This window comes from Leptodactylus fuscus, chromosome 2 (assembly GCF_031893055.1).
Source record: "Leptodactylus fuscus isolate aLepFus1 chromosome 2, aLepFus1.hap2, whole genome shotgun sequence".
Classification (NCBI taxonomy): domain Eukaryota; kingdom Metazoa; phylum Chordata; class Amphibia; order Anura; family Leptodactylidae; genus Leptodactylus; species Leptodactylus fuscus.
In genome coordinates, this window is record NC_134266.1 from 58,413,580 (window position 1) to 58,429,073 (window position 15,494).

The window sequence follows — 15,494 nt, forward strand, 5'->3', positions numbered from 1 at the left end:
GATTAGCAGGGGCCCTGGTTGTTGGACCCTTACTGACTTCATAAATCTCTCGGACCCTGCAGATCCGCTGTTTCTCACAGTACATAGCTGCTCACTCACCATATATTTGATAACTGCTGTTGTGGGTACTAAAGTTGTATCCCTTTCAAGTATCTGAAATACCGCTGACTGTCACTATCAAGATTTCGCTGTACGAAGGTGGTAGGAGACACCAGACAAAAGTTTGCTTCGGGGCCCACAAGACTTTAGATACACCTCTGATCAAAATGTTTTACATCCCCCAAATTGGTCTTGGTAAAAACTAAAAACAAAAGGCCTGTCCGTACATGGAAATATAAACAGATAATAGGTGAAAAAAATTCTTATTTCTTTTGAATGTATTCATATTAAAACACAATACAAATTATATAAATATAGTATCACCTTAGGTAATGTGCCATTTTTACCATACAGTGAAATATGTAAAATTAAACCCAGTCCATTCAGAAATAATAATAAGCGCTGCCCATATCCATTTATCCACCCTTCGTTGTCCTTCCTATCAGTTTTACTATACTTCAATGATATTTGTCAGCCACTTGAGGGCAATAGTGTTCCACATATGCAAGATGTGAAGCTATTTGAGTGAGTTTGCTTTTCTGCAGAACATTGCACATTTATTCAGTTATTTTTATTCACAGGAGATATGCCTTATAATGTGGGAAATAGGAGCTATACAGGACGTGCAAATCTTATGTTCCACTTTAAACACAGTTTAACAGTTTCTATCGTATTAACTTGCATAAATTGAGCAGCCTTGTAAATACATTTCATTACTCTTGTAGTGTTCCTGAATTTCAGAGCTGCATTAGAAGAATATATCTACTAGCATTATGGTACTAGTTAGGCTGCTTTTACACTGTGTTGTTACGTCCATTATTCTGATCTATCATAGAATGACAGGATTGACAGCTACAGAAGAATCACAGCCTGCGTCAGTCGCCATTCACCATTCCATACCGATGACCTATCTAATGCAGAGGTCCTATTAGATGAGGAGCAGATTGCACACACTTCTCATTCCAATAGCGGCTTCTGGTACCTGGTACTGCTGGAATAGTTTACGGGGTCTGGGCGTCAGGTCCCCATACCATAGTGATGACCCATCTTGTGGATAGGCCACCAGTATGGAAAGTCTTTTTGGGGATGGAAAACCCCTTCTAAAGTATATTAAAAACTGTCATTCAGGATAACAGTAAGTAATGCAATGTATTTACATTTACTCCTTTATAGCTAGATAAATTCTATATGGAAATTTTATTAAAAGGTGACCAGCTCTGCTGCATGAGATAATGCTATATAATATAATATAGCATGGCAAGGGCATGTATTCTCTTCAATTTTATTAAAGGGAGTCCGTCACTGAATATCTGGGATCCACTTGAATAAGGCAAACTCCACTTAAAGGGGCCATGTTCCAAAAATTAACTGCAAGTACATCCACAGCAGTGCTAAATATTCACTGTTCTCTTGTGCAGCCTTTGCTTGGCTTCATTTTACTTGCTGCTCCTTGTATCATTGTTGCTTACATGTGAATATGTGGACAAACTACATTTCCCATGATTCATCTGCCTGCTCTCACTCTGTATACCATTCCTTTCTCTCCTGTGTCTCACTTCTTCAGTTCGTGCAGCATTGCTCTCCTGCATATCTGACCAGGCAATAAATAACACCCACGAGTGGCTTAAAGAGGCAAGAAGTTCACGTTCCGCTGCTGTGATGTTTCATTTGCTGGCTGAGCTGCTCAATAGGATGGGGGCTTGTGAACAAAACGTCACAGCTGTGGTTAAAGACCTGGAAATAAATCAGATACACAGTGACGAACTGAAAAATAATATATACTAAGAATTGTATGGATGTAATTATATTGAAGTGTATTCATGTATCCTGTTATTTGGACAGTAACTGAATAACCCTTTCATGCCAAAAAATCAGCGCACAACTTTTTGATCCAAAAATATTATATAAAATTAAGAAATATCTGTTTGATATTTCAAAACTAATTTTTTTTTTTTTTTTTTTTTTCTGGTGAGTTTTTAGCAGCAATCACAAAGTCCAGTTATAGTTATAGATGAATACGTCGGCATGTCCTTTCATTCTCAGTCCAGTATAGAGTTAAACACCATTTGTTCTCGAGTGCTGTATAGGACTGTAAGATGAGGAATAGTCATTAGTTGCATAGCAACAAAGATTGTGCACACATTTATCTTCTTGCATTAGAAATCTGATACAATAAAATCAATTAAAATAATTTACAAAGCTGAAGATCCATTTGTAGAAAAGTTTACTAGTACCGTATATACTGTAAATAGAATATCCATCAAAGGCTTCTATGGGGCCTGCTAGCTGAGGCTTGTCTCTATTTATAACATTGAGGGTGGCCTAGTAATGTTCGGGGATAATTGAGAGAAATATAGGGACAAGTGGTCAATTTTTAAGTCTCTGAAAGAAAAGAAAGAAAAACAGGGGGCACTCAGCAGAGAGTTATATCATAAAACTGAATTATTCTTCCATTTGTCCATAAAAACATTCTCAAAAAACATAGTAGAGAATAGATGCACAAAACAGGCCAGGCAACGAACGTTTCGTGCCAGACTGCACTTTTTCAAGCCTTACTTATTAGAGATGAGCGAACACTAAAATGTTCGAGGTTCGAAATTCGATTAGAACAGCCGCTCACTGTTCGAGTGTTCGAATGGGTTTCGAACCCCATTATAGTCTATGGGGAACATAAACTCGTTAAGGGGGAAACCCAAATTCGTGTCTGGAGGGTCACCAAGTCCACTATGACACCCCAGGAAATGATACCAACACCCTGGAATGACACTGGGACAGCAGGGGAAGCATGTCTGGGGGCATAAAAGTCACTTTATTTCATGGAAATCCCTGTCAGTTTGCGATTTTCGCAAGCTAACTTTTCCCCATAGAAATGCATTGGCCAGTGCTGATTGGCCAGAGTATGGAACTCGACCAATCAGCGCTGGCTCTGCTGGAGGAGGCGGAGTCTAAGATCGCTCCACACCAGTCTCCATTCAGGTCCGACCTTAGACTCCGCCTCCTCCGGCAGAGCCAGCGCTGATTGGCCGAAGGCTGGCCAATGCATTCCTATGCGAATGCAGAGACTTAGCAGTGCTGAGTCAGTTTTGCTCAACTACACATCTGATGCACACTCGGCACTGCTACATCAGATGTAGCAATCTGATGTAGCAGAGCCGAGGGTGCACTAGAACCCCTGTGCAAACTCAGTTCACGCTAATAGAATGCATTGGCCAGCGCTGATTGGCCAATGCATTCTATTAGCCCGATGAAGTAGAGCTGAATGTGTGTGTTAAGCACACACATTCAGCACTGCTTCATCACGCCAATACAATGCATTAGCCAGTGCTGATTGGCCAGAGTACGGAATTCGGCCAATCAGCGCTGGCTCTGCCGGAGGAGGCGGAGTCTAAGGTCGGACCTGAATGGAGACTGGTGTGGAGCGATCTTAGACTCCGCCTCCTCCAGCAGAGCCAGCGCTGATTGGCCGAATTCCGTACTCTGGCCAATCAGCGCTGGCCAATGCATTCTATTAGCCCGATGAAGTAGAGCTGAATGTGTGTGCTTAGCACACACATTCAGCTCTACTTCATCGGGCTAATAGAATGCATTGGCCAATCAGCGCTGGCCAATGCATTCTATTAGCTTGATGAAGCAGAGTGTGCACAAGGGTTCAAGCGCACCCTCGGCTCTGATGTAGCAGAGCCGAGGGTGCACAAGGGTTCAAGTGCACCCTCGGCTCTCCTACATCAGAGCCGAGGGTGCGCTTGAACCCTTGTGCAGCCTCGGCTCTGCTACATCAGAGCCGAGGGTGCGCTTGAACCCTTGTGCACACTCTGCTTCATCAAGCTAATAGAATGCATTGGCCAGCACTGATTGGCCAGAGTACGGAATTCGGCCAATCAGCGCTGGCCAATGCATCCCTATGGGAAAAAGTTTATCTCACAAAAATCACAATTACACACCCGATAGAGCCCCAAAAAGTTATTTTTAATAACATTCCCCCCTAAATAAAGGTTATCCCTAGCTATCCCTGCCTGTACAGCTATCCCTGTCTCATAGTCACAAAGTTCACATTCTCATATGACCCGGATTTGAAATCCACTATTCGTCTAAAATGGAGGTCACCTGATTTCGGCAGCCAATGACTTTTTCCAATTTTTTTCAATGCCCCCAGTGTCGTAGTTCCTGTCCCACCTCCCCTGCGCTGTTATTGGTGCAAAAAAGGCGCCAGGGAAGGTGGGAGGGGAATCGAATTTTGGCGCACTTTACCACGCGGTGTTCGATTCGATTCGAACATGGCGAACACCCTGATATCCGATCGAACATGTGTTCGATAGAACACTGTTCGCTCATCTCTATTACTTATGTATAGGTTAGGGCTTATCTGCAGAAAAATTCACCACCAGAGTGTAATAAGTCTACGGCTGAGCATACACAATAGATGGTCAAGTTAGCATAATGATCATCTGGCCATCATGTATTTCTACCGGGCCCCATGTACACTACACTACACTACAGTCATCTAACTACAGCATCTATGGCAACCCAGAGATGATTGACTATGGCTAGGGAATTACTTGAAAAATAACCAAAACCTACTGTCAATCTGCTTTACCCGATGGGATTTTATGCATATTGTTTATTTCAGTTCGGTTATTACAGTATTACCAAACTTCTACCAGCAGTTTAGTTTGGAACAAGCTGGAACTGTTAGGCCGCATTCACACGGTGTAACGTGCCGCGTGATGTGGCACGTGTATGCCGCGGGACGCTTTGCATGCCGTACACGCTCCCATTAATTTCAATGGGAGCGGGGATCGTATGCGCCACGCTAGTTTGCGGCCGTGCATTTATTCACGCGGCACGTTACACCGTGTGAACGAGGCCTTATACTCAGTTCTCTTCACAGCCCAGAGTATAACTAATGGTGCCCATGGAAGGTGAGCAAACATAAAAAAACAGTGTTAGGGTGAGTTCACACTGAGTATACGCCAGCTTATTCTGAACGTAAAACATGTTCAGAATCAGCGGCGTATAAAGCAGTTCCCATTTATTTCTATGGGAGCCGGCATATGAGCGCTCCCCATAGAAATGAATGGGCTGCTTTTTTCACTACGAGCACTCTCATTGAAGTGAATGGAAAGTGCCCGCGTGTACGGCTTGGCATGAGCAGAGCTTGCCGTACACGCGAGCACTTTCCATTCACTTCAATGAGAGTGCTCGTAGTGAAAAAAGCAGCCCATTCATTTCTATGGGGAGCGCTCATATGCCGGCTCCCATAGAAATAAATGGGAACTGCTTTATACGCCGCTGATTCTGAACGTGTTTTACGTTCAGAATAAGCTGGCGTATACTCAGTGTGAACTCACCCTTACTCACAACCTCTGGGCTCTGGCCAAGGTAGTCCATCCTCTTCAATGACGTCACGGCCATTGAGGTCTGTGATTGGTCCTCAGTAGTCACATGACTTCACAGGCAGTCCCTGAAGAGGACCAGGAGTACCACTGGATAGGTTGTAATGCTTTTTAAGTTTGCTCACCTCCGCTAATTATATTCCTTGGTCTGAATAGCAGCTCCCCACCTGTAGGCTCCCCATGCCTCACAATATTAATCAACTGTATGCCAATACCGTTGATTATGAGGTTGGATTATAAAGGTGCAATGGGCCCCAGGCTACAACCCGTGTCTCCTTTAACAAAAAAAAAACATGGCAGGGCACGCACCCAAAACGTCTCTCTAAAAGTTACAGAACTTTATTGAATCTTCATTAAAACATCGACAAACAGTGACGGAGGAATGCCAAAAAACGAAGCCGTGACCATCGTTTCATGCCATCAAGGCACTTTATCAAGCTTCCTCTGAGCCTCTCCTTGCATGTGTGACATCGGTCACCTCCCTTGGGCATGCATGGCTCACTACTTAACTAAGATTCCCAACAGGGGAGGTGACCGCTCTCCTTTTATAATCTGTCCCCGAATTTGGCCTAAAATAATCATCATTAAACGTAGTCTAGCTAAAATGCCCAATTAATCACGGTTCCATATTTGTCCACAGACACCACTCCAGAAGCCACAAACCATACACCATATATCACAACCACAAACCGTATTCATGTAGGTATTTGAAAGTTTATTATATAAATGTCTGCATTTTCTTTAGAAGATTACAAAACAGATTAAGAGAAATGTACAAGCAAGGAATACCATTAAGAATCGATCATAGTGGATACATAGTAACTGTTAAATTTATTTCAAGGAAGGTGGCGAGAGATATTCTTACATTAATTTTACTATGACATTGTATTTCAGTTTACTGCAATGGAAGCATTGAGAAGCATCTTCCAAAAAAAAAAAAAAAGATGGCAAAGGGAGAAAATTCAGGATTCTACTTCAAGTATCATAATTGTACTGACATGCCATGCAAAGTCTAATATAAAGAATGATTGTACATAACTGTAGAAAAATATTCTCTATGATTTGTATTAAAAAAAAAAAGTTACACAGCCCCTCCCACCAGAGATACAGTAACTGCAAAATAATTACATCCCTTTGTGTACAATGTCCCTTTATTCTGTGTTGGAGTAAAGTCATAATGCACATCATTTTCATGAGAAAACTCATCCGTTATACAACACAGTCTTATCCTGAATGACCCCCTTACAAGGCTTCTGCTTTGAGAAAATAATGAAAACGGAAAAATTCTATTAAAAAAAAAAGTCATATTGATGGGTTTAAAAAAAGCTATTTTAAAGTAGCCCTCTGATTTACAAAAAATTTCACAACAAATTTCGAATGCATAATTAAATTGCTTGGCGTCGCCCTCTTTTTTTTGGTGCTGTTCCTTTCATTCCCAGTTCTGTAAAATGGCCACCAGCCTGTCAGAATAGTCAATGCACACTGTTCTATGGTAGTCTGAGACAGCCCCCCTACCCCCCTCTTGACTGGTTCATTCAAGAATAGGGGGAAGAAGTGTCATAAAATTCCAAAGCACAGTGGGCGAAGTTTATCAAAGTATTCATGCCAGTTTTCTACCACAAGGTTCTTTGCACTAAAAATAGTGCCACTGTCAGTTTTGCAATTTGCTCACCCGTTTTGAAAAAAAAAATGGGCAGAGAGGGGAAGGCATCAAAGTAGACTGGGTATGGTTTGGCCCAAAAGATATACTATAACTTGTGCAAGAAATTGGTGCATATTTCAATTCTGGCTCAGAATGATTAAAAGGCCCTTAAAATAGTCTCAGGAAATGTCATCAGTACATCACCAGATGGGGTCCGACACCCAGGGACCTCACATAGATCAGAGGTTTTGACAGGCTCCAGCTGCTAGACGTTACAACACTGAACAGAGAGCATGGGCAGGCTCTCTCATCCTATGCCCTCCTCCACAACCACTGCTATACAGTGGACTGGGCTGCAGCATTGCTCCTATTTCTGCACATACGCTGCATCTACCGTTGTAACTTCCAGAGCCCAGAAGCCTGCAAAACAGCTGATCTGTGTGGGGGCCAGGTGTTGGACCCCTTTAATAATTCTGGCACATCTGCAGCCAATGCCCACAATATTAAGGCTGGTGCGCAATGTGCCAGTCTTACTGAAATTTCCCCAGTGCTCAGAATAGACTCTCCTCCTAGAGGAAGCAGCTGAAGTGCTATGGAGGTTTGGGGGGTTGGCATTTCAAGCCACTGAAATAGGATTCAGAGGATTGCGAGCAGCGCTGGGATATGGAGGAACTGCACAAAATACAATGAAAGAGATGACACCAGGTATTTTACATCTGTAATAAGTTTTTATTGCGAAATTAGTGAAACCAGAGGTTCGCTTTAAGTGCAAAACTGGAAGGAGGGGAAAGGAAAAAGCAATGGCAGGAAGACTCTTCACCACTGCATTAGATTTACTGGAGTTTAAGCAGCCGGGCTTAAGTATGCTGCTAAATAAATTAGATTACATCTCGGAATATCATCCGCTGACCGCCCCCCACTATGCCATCAGACCACAGTTCAGATATAACTCATTCTAAAGGCTTTGTGAGATCGGCATCTTTCATTATTTAAGAAAAAAAAAATATATATCTATATATATTTAAAAAAAAAAAAAAAAAAATCAATGACTGCTTATGTGGTCTATTGCTTACTTATGGTACTATGCAAAGGTGCAGTAGGACACAACATCTCTCTTGCTACTTTTAGGGTAGACAAGCTGTGGACACCCTGCACACTCAGTGGCTAAATATGAACCTTTTCTATTGGTTTATTTTACTAGCATTGCTCATGTATACAGAAGACGTGGATTACCCCTATGGCAGCCTGCACGGGAATTCTCACATCACAGATGTTATAAATAGCCTACAAGAACAGACCCAGCTCCTGTCATATGAAGCTTTGATCATTCCCTGCTAACACAACTGAGACACAGCATGGTTAAATCTGGATGCCCATTCATGTTATCTGCACGAGACTAAACGCAGAGAGTAGGGGGCGATGATAAGCCAAAGCTTTATGACACTGAAACCCAATATGTACAAATATAGAACTATAAAAAGGCAGTAAAGCATGAACTTAACAGGATAATGACAGACGCTGGCGATTCATGGCGTGCACACCAATCCACACCACTGACTGCCATTTCTCTAGAGGAGCAGGCTCATATTCTCCTGGAATTGTTGGATCATGTTACATTCAGATGCAGTGACATCCAAGTACACACCGTCACGCCAGTGGACCAGTGCACCTTCTCAGAACGTACAGGAATACATCTTGAAATCAATACAAGGCATAAGAAAAACTGAATAGAAAAAAAAAAAAAAAAAAAAAAAAAGGTAAATCAGAGCACAATAAGAAAAACAGGCAACAAATGAAACACAGAAAATGGCCATGAAATAAACTGAAACGTTTGCATGGCACAAAGTACAAGGATTTAAGGAACACAGCTTTGAAATCACGTAAGTGCTCAAAATAAAGAGTGTATCTACAACTCGCTGAGATGGGCGACTAAAAACTCTCCCTATAAAAAAAAAATATGGGTTGCCATTGTTTCAGTGTATTCTTCATGCTAGGGAGGAGGAAAGTCTTATTGCTCCGCTCTTTTGGAGGACCAGTCTTTTCACTTGTATCATATACTACAGACTGGTCATTCGAGTCAGTAAGGTAGAAGGCTTGCCATCAACAATGTAAGGAGAAAACAGACAAAAAGCAGCAGCATTGATGGTGAGCCGGCAGAGAGAAGGTGCCTGCCGGAGTGTCTCTTTTTGATATGTGCTATCTCTGTTGGCTTGGTTTTGTGCTGTGGATCTTCAGCTCTAACACTCTGTAGACATACGAGTTTGTGTTCACAGGGCGGTGGAGGTAATTTTCTTTATACCTCTTCTTTGAGCGAGAGTGGAACGGCCAACAGGTTCCAGCACTGGAGACAATGGATTGAGGTTCAAAGCAGAGTAGGTTGCAGCCATGGCTCCCTAAAGTGGAACAAAGAGCATATTAATAAAAACACACATGAAGAAACAGACACTACACATGTAGTGAGAGGTATGACCTGAAAAGAGAATCAGTAACATTATTATATATTACACTCTCTTTGCGTGCTAGCGCAGACTAGAGTGTGGAGGTTAAGTCTATGTACTAACACAGGCTTCAGCATGTACCCATGAAGGTATGTGAATTAATGGCCACAATATGCCTATAATAAGTCTGTCTGCCACAGAGTTGGGTCTTCCAGGTACATGCACATTTTTACATTGACGTAAACCTTGACTGTACTGCAGATAGACCAACTTCTAGTGCAAGTGCAGTGAAGCCAAGTTATAGTGCCCCAGACATACTGGAAACATACACATGTACCAGGAGCAACAAGAAGAGTCAGATGAGAATTTATTTGGTGGTTTTTTTTTTTTTTTTGTTGTAATGCTCCTGGGGTAGACAGGCCTACCATGGTATATTAAACCACCAGAACATACTGGCATGCTTGTGGTTTGGTGTTGTAAATTCTCCTCACATATATCTTTAAAGGCATATCCACCTTGCACATACACAGTACACTCAAAAACAAAAAATAAAACCAACCTGTGTAAGGACCAGACCTCAATGGCATATTAGCACCCATAATAGGGCTGCAGTACAAGAGACAGACATATAGCAGAGATATTTCCAGTAAGGTGTCCTTTTCCCATTATTTATTTACTATAGCATTTAGCACATAGACAGCACATGACAAAGATTAACACTGCAGTGCAGCAGGAGAGCATGAAGTCATTTCTAGGAGAATCTGCACTGCAGGATGTTTTGTCCTGTTCATCAGCCCATGTACAATGATGAGAGCACAGCTGGGACTTCTCCGCATTCACATTTACAGCTCTCTGCCATAATGAGACAGTGCTACATCGCAAGATTAAAACAGCTGCTTATTCTCAGTGTTGGGGTGCGGCAGCCATCTTACCCTGTTCTCAGTTGGTGGGGTGATGAATTTGGAGAGCAGTGTCAGATGTTCACAAGAACATGAAGATCCCTCTGTAGCGGTCACAGATATGAAAACCTAGTTTTGTCTAAACTTTCTTCTGAAGCTAGCACTGCTACCATCACTATTTCTAGAGAAATCACTTGTTGAAAATACCCTCGAGATTGGAATATTTGTATGCAGCTGCATATAAATAACTCCATCTCAGTTGTGTTTTCTGGTAATAATACCGGTAGAACTACACTTCGTCAGATGCTAGCTGATAATCTCCTCTTTCTGTATTTTACCCTGAGCAGCTATATAGATTGCGAGGCTGATGCACCAATACCAGAGCCATAGTATTCTCCTGTCCCAATTCTTATTAGCTGGCCAGCTTCCAGCTCTCCAAAAGGACTAAATGCATTGGGTAAAATACAAGGAAAGGGTCATCGAAACATAATATTTCCCAATTTTCAAATTACTAGCAAATTAGCTCAAATTTCCTCATCTGGTCATAGCCATCAGTCATTGATATATATATATAAAGCCTGGGCACTCTTGAATGGAAATCCTGTTATTAACACTGCTCTTCAGGATCAGAGGACCTAACCAAAAACGAATTGCATATACCGTGCAGAAATCCTCATAAATCTAATAGAACGCTATACATATGGACTTCTTTACCTTTACTAGGTGAGGAGCGTCCTGGCGGTTGAGCTGGAACTGAGGCAGCTGGTCACAGTGCACTATCCAGGGATGCTTTAGTACCTGGGCTGCTGTTAATCTTTGATGTGGATCCACATGAAGCATTTTTGACACCAAATCCTATCAAAACAAAGCAATCTTCTGGTTAATCATTCACATTTTCAGTAAGTGAGGTCAGGTAATCAGACAGTTACAGAATAATTTCATCACGTTACAGAATGGACTTCCATTTCAGTGAGGGATGCTGTCTATGTGTAAAGGGTATCTCAGCAGACTGACTGCTGTTAAAGTGCCCGACATTGAATCCTGAAAATAATGTTACCAGCCTGAAAAATGTACGAATAGTGAAGTCTGAGAAACTCCTTGTGCCTTCCTTGCAGAGTTGTATGCAAGCAATAGACCAATGCAGATTGGATGCTAACTTATACTGCAGCAATTCTTGGAACATACTTGGTTTCTTTGCTGAGAAACAACTGATGTAGGGATTCATACAAACTATACTCCCTCTAGCACAGGGGTAGGGAACCTTTGGCTCTCCAACTGCTGTGAAACTACAACTCCCAGCATGCTCCATTCACTTCCATGGGAGTTCCCAGAACAGCAGAGCCAGTATGTATGCTGGGAGTTGTAGTTTTGCAACAGCTGGAGAGCCGTACATTCCCTACCCCTGCTCTAGCAAGACAAAAAAACATCTCTCTAGTGCAAATTATAGGTATTTACCCTCAATGTTCCACCCATTATACAAACCAGAGTCACACCCATCTATAGACAGCACTGGTTCAGAGTTTTCGCTTTTCAGCAATACATGGCTGGCTCAGTGACAGAAATAAAGCAGTCTATGGATTGCACAGAATATGCCATGGGGGACTGTAAAATGTCCTGCTCTATTCTTAGATCTTTCCAGCTGATAATCGGAGCATTTACTACAATATTATTATAGTTTGATAGACAGTCCCTTTTGCTGTTCCTACACTGGAGTCCATTCGCTGTGACCACTCCATTCTTCTAAATGAGTGTATAGCAGTAATATGTGAAGCCAGCATGATACTTTCTGATCCCATTTGGAGAGAAAACAAAAAACACCACATAGAAAGAAATATACAGTATCTACTACTCAGAACATATTGATTTACAATAAGGGAGGAACAGTCAACAGACCTTAGCTATATCAGAAACGGAATTCCAGTAACCACCACTTAGAGAGAACTTTCCACTACCTATTCTTGCTAATATTTCTTCAGGAGTATCGTCAGGTCCATTTGCGAATGGCGTGTATCTGAAAATTAATACACAGAGTATATTAAAGTATATTGTTAAAGGATTATCTTATCTTATATTAAAGGAGCACTAAACACAAAAACTGTAGAAACTGTAGAAAAACTTAGCACTTCATCTCCTCCTTTCTCTTGGTTTCATTTTGTGTCACATTGCAATTAAGAATGAGAATTATAATACAGAAATCTACTGTGTGTCCCTGGAGCTCAGTCATGGCTCCACTTCACACTGTACTGTGTCTGGCTGCAGCTGAAACTTCCTTCCTCTACAGAGTTTGCAGTGGGACATAAGGCTCATTGAGCTCCAGCATATTGGGTAAGACCCACTCACTCAACTCATCATACAACAGATAAGCAATAGATTAACCCCTGTGATCTCTGTAAGGAGGAAAAGGTCGCGGAAACTTTTTCTGCTTTGTGAAAATTCTGCGCAGCATCGGCATTTCGTCGCGGCATCCCGCTCCCGATTAAGCCCGAATGAATGGACCTAATCAGGAGCGTGTCTCGAGCCGCGGACGCCGCAGCTGAATCAGCTGCAGAATCTGTGGCAAGATAGGGCATCTTGCTTCTTTTTTCCACTACTAGCTAGCAGAAAAAAAAGTGCGAGCGGTTTCCATTGAAGTCAATGGGAGCCGTTTTTTACAGGTGGACTTTGAGGCAGATTTCGCGTCAAAATCCACCTGCAAAAAAACTCTGTGTGAACTAGCCCTTAGTTTTCTACTGGACTGTTTCAGTAATAAAATGAAAATTCAGGAGACTGACAACTGATGAGGGTAAGATTATTTACTGATTACTCTTATCATTTATGGACCCTTTGTAAAGGGAATGTAAATTATACTGATAACCTATCCTTAGTATAGGTCATCAATATCACATCAGTGGGTGTTTGAGGGTGTCTAACACGTGGAACCCCCCTTAGCCCATGGATTAGTTGCTCTCACCAGCCACATTACAAAGATGAAAGTCGATGGCTTTTTTTCTTTTCTTTGCTATGGCAGCTCAGTTTTTGCTCACCTGTGTAGGAGGTGAGCTGTAGTAACTCAGTAACTCAGCACAACCATTACACAAAGAACAGTGTCTCTGTTCTCCATATAGTATCTGTTGATAGCTTATAGGCAAGGGTCTTGGGTGCCAGATACCTACTAATCTGATACTGATGATTTATTTTAAGGTACCGCTTCATGGTTAAAATGGGCTCAAAACTTTAACTATCTGTGTATGAAAATAACATTGCTAAGTAAACCACTGCTAACTGAATAAAATATACACACACATACACGCAAACATACACACACACACATACATACATATACACATACACATAAATACACTCACTTACCCAGTAAGCATAGTATAGAGGAGAACTCCCAGGCTCCAAATATCACATGCAGCATCATAACCCTGACGCTTTAAAACCTGAAAAAAAAAAAAAAAAAAAAAAAAAGTACAATTGTGTATGAACAAATACATTAAACAATGATTTACTGTAAGTATTTCATCTACTGTGCATATTGTGCAAGTATAATAACATCATCACATAGGAAGAAAGCAAGAAGCACAAAATAAAGCAATTCAATTCCTCCCTTGCTGAAGGCTCTTAAAATGAGAAATGTAATGTTAACAGATTAGTGCATTTCTGTATGGTAACTGCTTTGTGACATCACCTTCTAAATGGCCCTTTTGGGCACTTTTGACCAGCTGCTCCTCTAGTGACTTCTGCTTTACAACAGACTGCTGGAAGCTGATCATAAATAGAGATGAATAATAATATGGATCAGTATGTATTTCCTTGCTTTTCATCTCACTACAGATGCACTACATGGTGATCAAGCATTAATCGCTATGAGCACATGTATAAAAAAAAAATAATAATTTTACAACCCCCCCCCCCCAAAAAAAAAAAAAAAAAAAAAAATTATATATATATATATATATATATATATATATATATATATATATATTTATATATTTATACAGTATATATAGTTTTGCATGAATATGTACACACTGCTACTCCGCTATAAGATTTGTATCTATCTTGTGAGCTGCTATTGCTGATCTTGCCCACTGTGTTGTGAGCTGCTGTAGATGATCTTCCCTCTATAAGGTGCTGGCTGTGAGTTGCACATTGTAATAGTAGATGGCTGTGTGCTACAATAAACTAGACAACCTTCTAATACTCTACTGCAATGCTGAGAGTTGCTGTAGATCACCATCCCTCTATACTGTGCTGTGAGCTACTGTAGATCTCATCCTATGACATGCTGGTTGTGAGCTGTTATGTTTCGTAGAAGACCAACGATCTGCTCAGTGATTGGGTGGAAACTTCCCAAAAAAGGTCAACTTGTACACCTTATGACTGATGTGAGGATGGGTTTAACACAGAAGTTTTCATAAAACACCACTGCAGCTTTCATGTAGTCTTTTAAGCTACGGCTCTAGAGGTCCTCTTGGGAAAAATTTATACTGTGCGGGGCCACTATGGACAATTTAATACTGTGTGTGGGCCAATGTGGAGTATATTATACCGTGTGTGGGGCCACTGCCACTGTGGAGCATATTATGCTGTGTGGGGCCCAGTCACTATTCATATCATCTGTTTTATAGCAGCTGTGCACCATTAATACAGACTGTAATTAAATTGCACGATCATTATGAAACAGATACTGTGCAATGTAAACAGTGAAGGGGTCATGGCTCAAGTACCACAGAACATTCAAACAGCTGATCAGCAGGGATTCCTGGGTGTTGGACTCCTATTGATCTCATAGACTGTTTGGACCCCACAGATCAGATGTTTCCCAGAACACGCAGTTTCCAGTATTGTTTACATGTCAGGCGCTGATCACTCAGCATATTCTTGATAACTGCAGTTTTGGGTGCTATAGTTGTATCCCCTTCAAGTATCTGAAATACCTCTGAAGAACCAATAACTGTTACTATCAAGAATACGCTGTAGGGAGGGAGTGGTGTGTGCCGTTCAAAGTTTGCACCAAGACAGCGATATCTAAAGA

The 15,494-nt window shown here is 41.4% G+C and overlaps 1 protein-coding gene across 1 annotated transcript in view; it reads right to left on the reverse strand.

Moving 5' to 3' along the window:
• Positions 1-6,196: 6,196 nt before the first annotated feature.
• The window catches only part of RPS6KA3 (ribosomal protein S6 kinase A3), a 102,051-nt gene continuing 92,753 nt past the window's right edge, over positions 6,197-15,494 (reverse strand). The window contains exons 20-23 of the mRNA XM_075263827.1: positions 13,820-13,896; positions 12,365-12,482; positions 11,186-11,326; positions 6,197-9,527 (exon numbers count right to left, since the gene is read on the reverse strand). Coding sequence (XP_075119928.1) covers positions 9,402-9,527; positions 11,186-11,326; positions 12,365-12,482; positions 13,820-13,896 — 462 coding nt within the window. The 3' untranslated portion in view covers positions 6,197-9,401. The remainder of the gene's footprint in view (positions 9,528-11,185; positions 11,327-12,364; positions 12,483-13,819; positions 13,897-15,494) is intronic.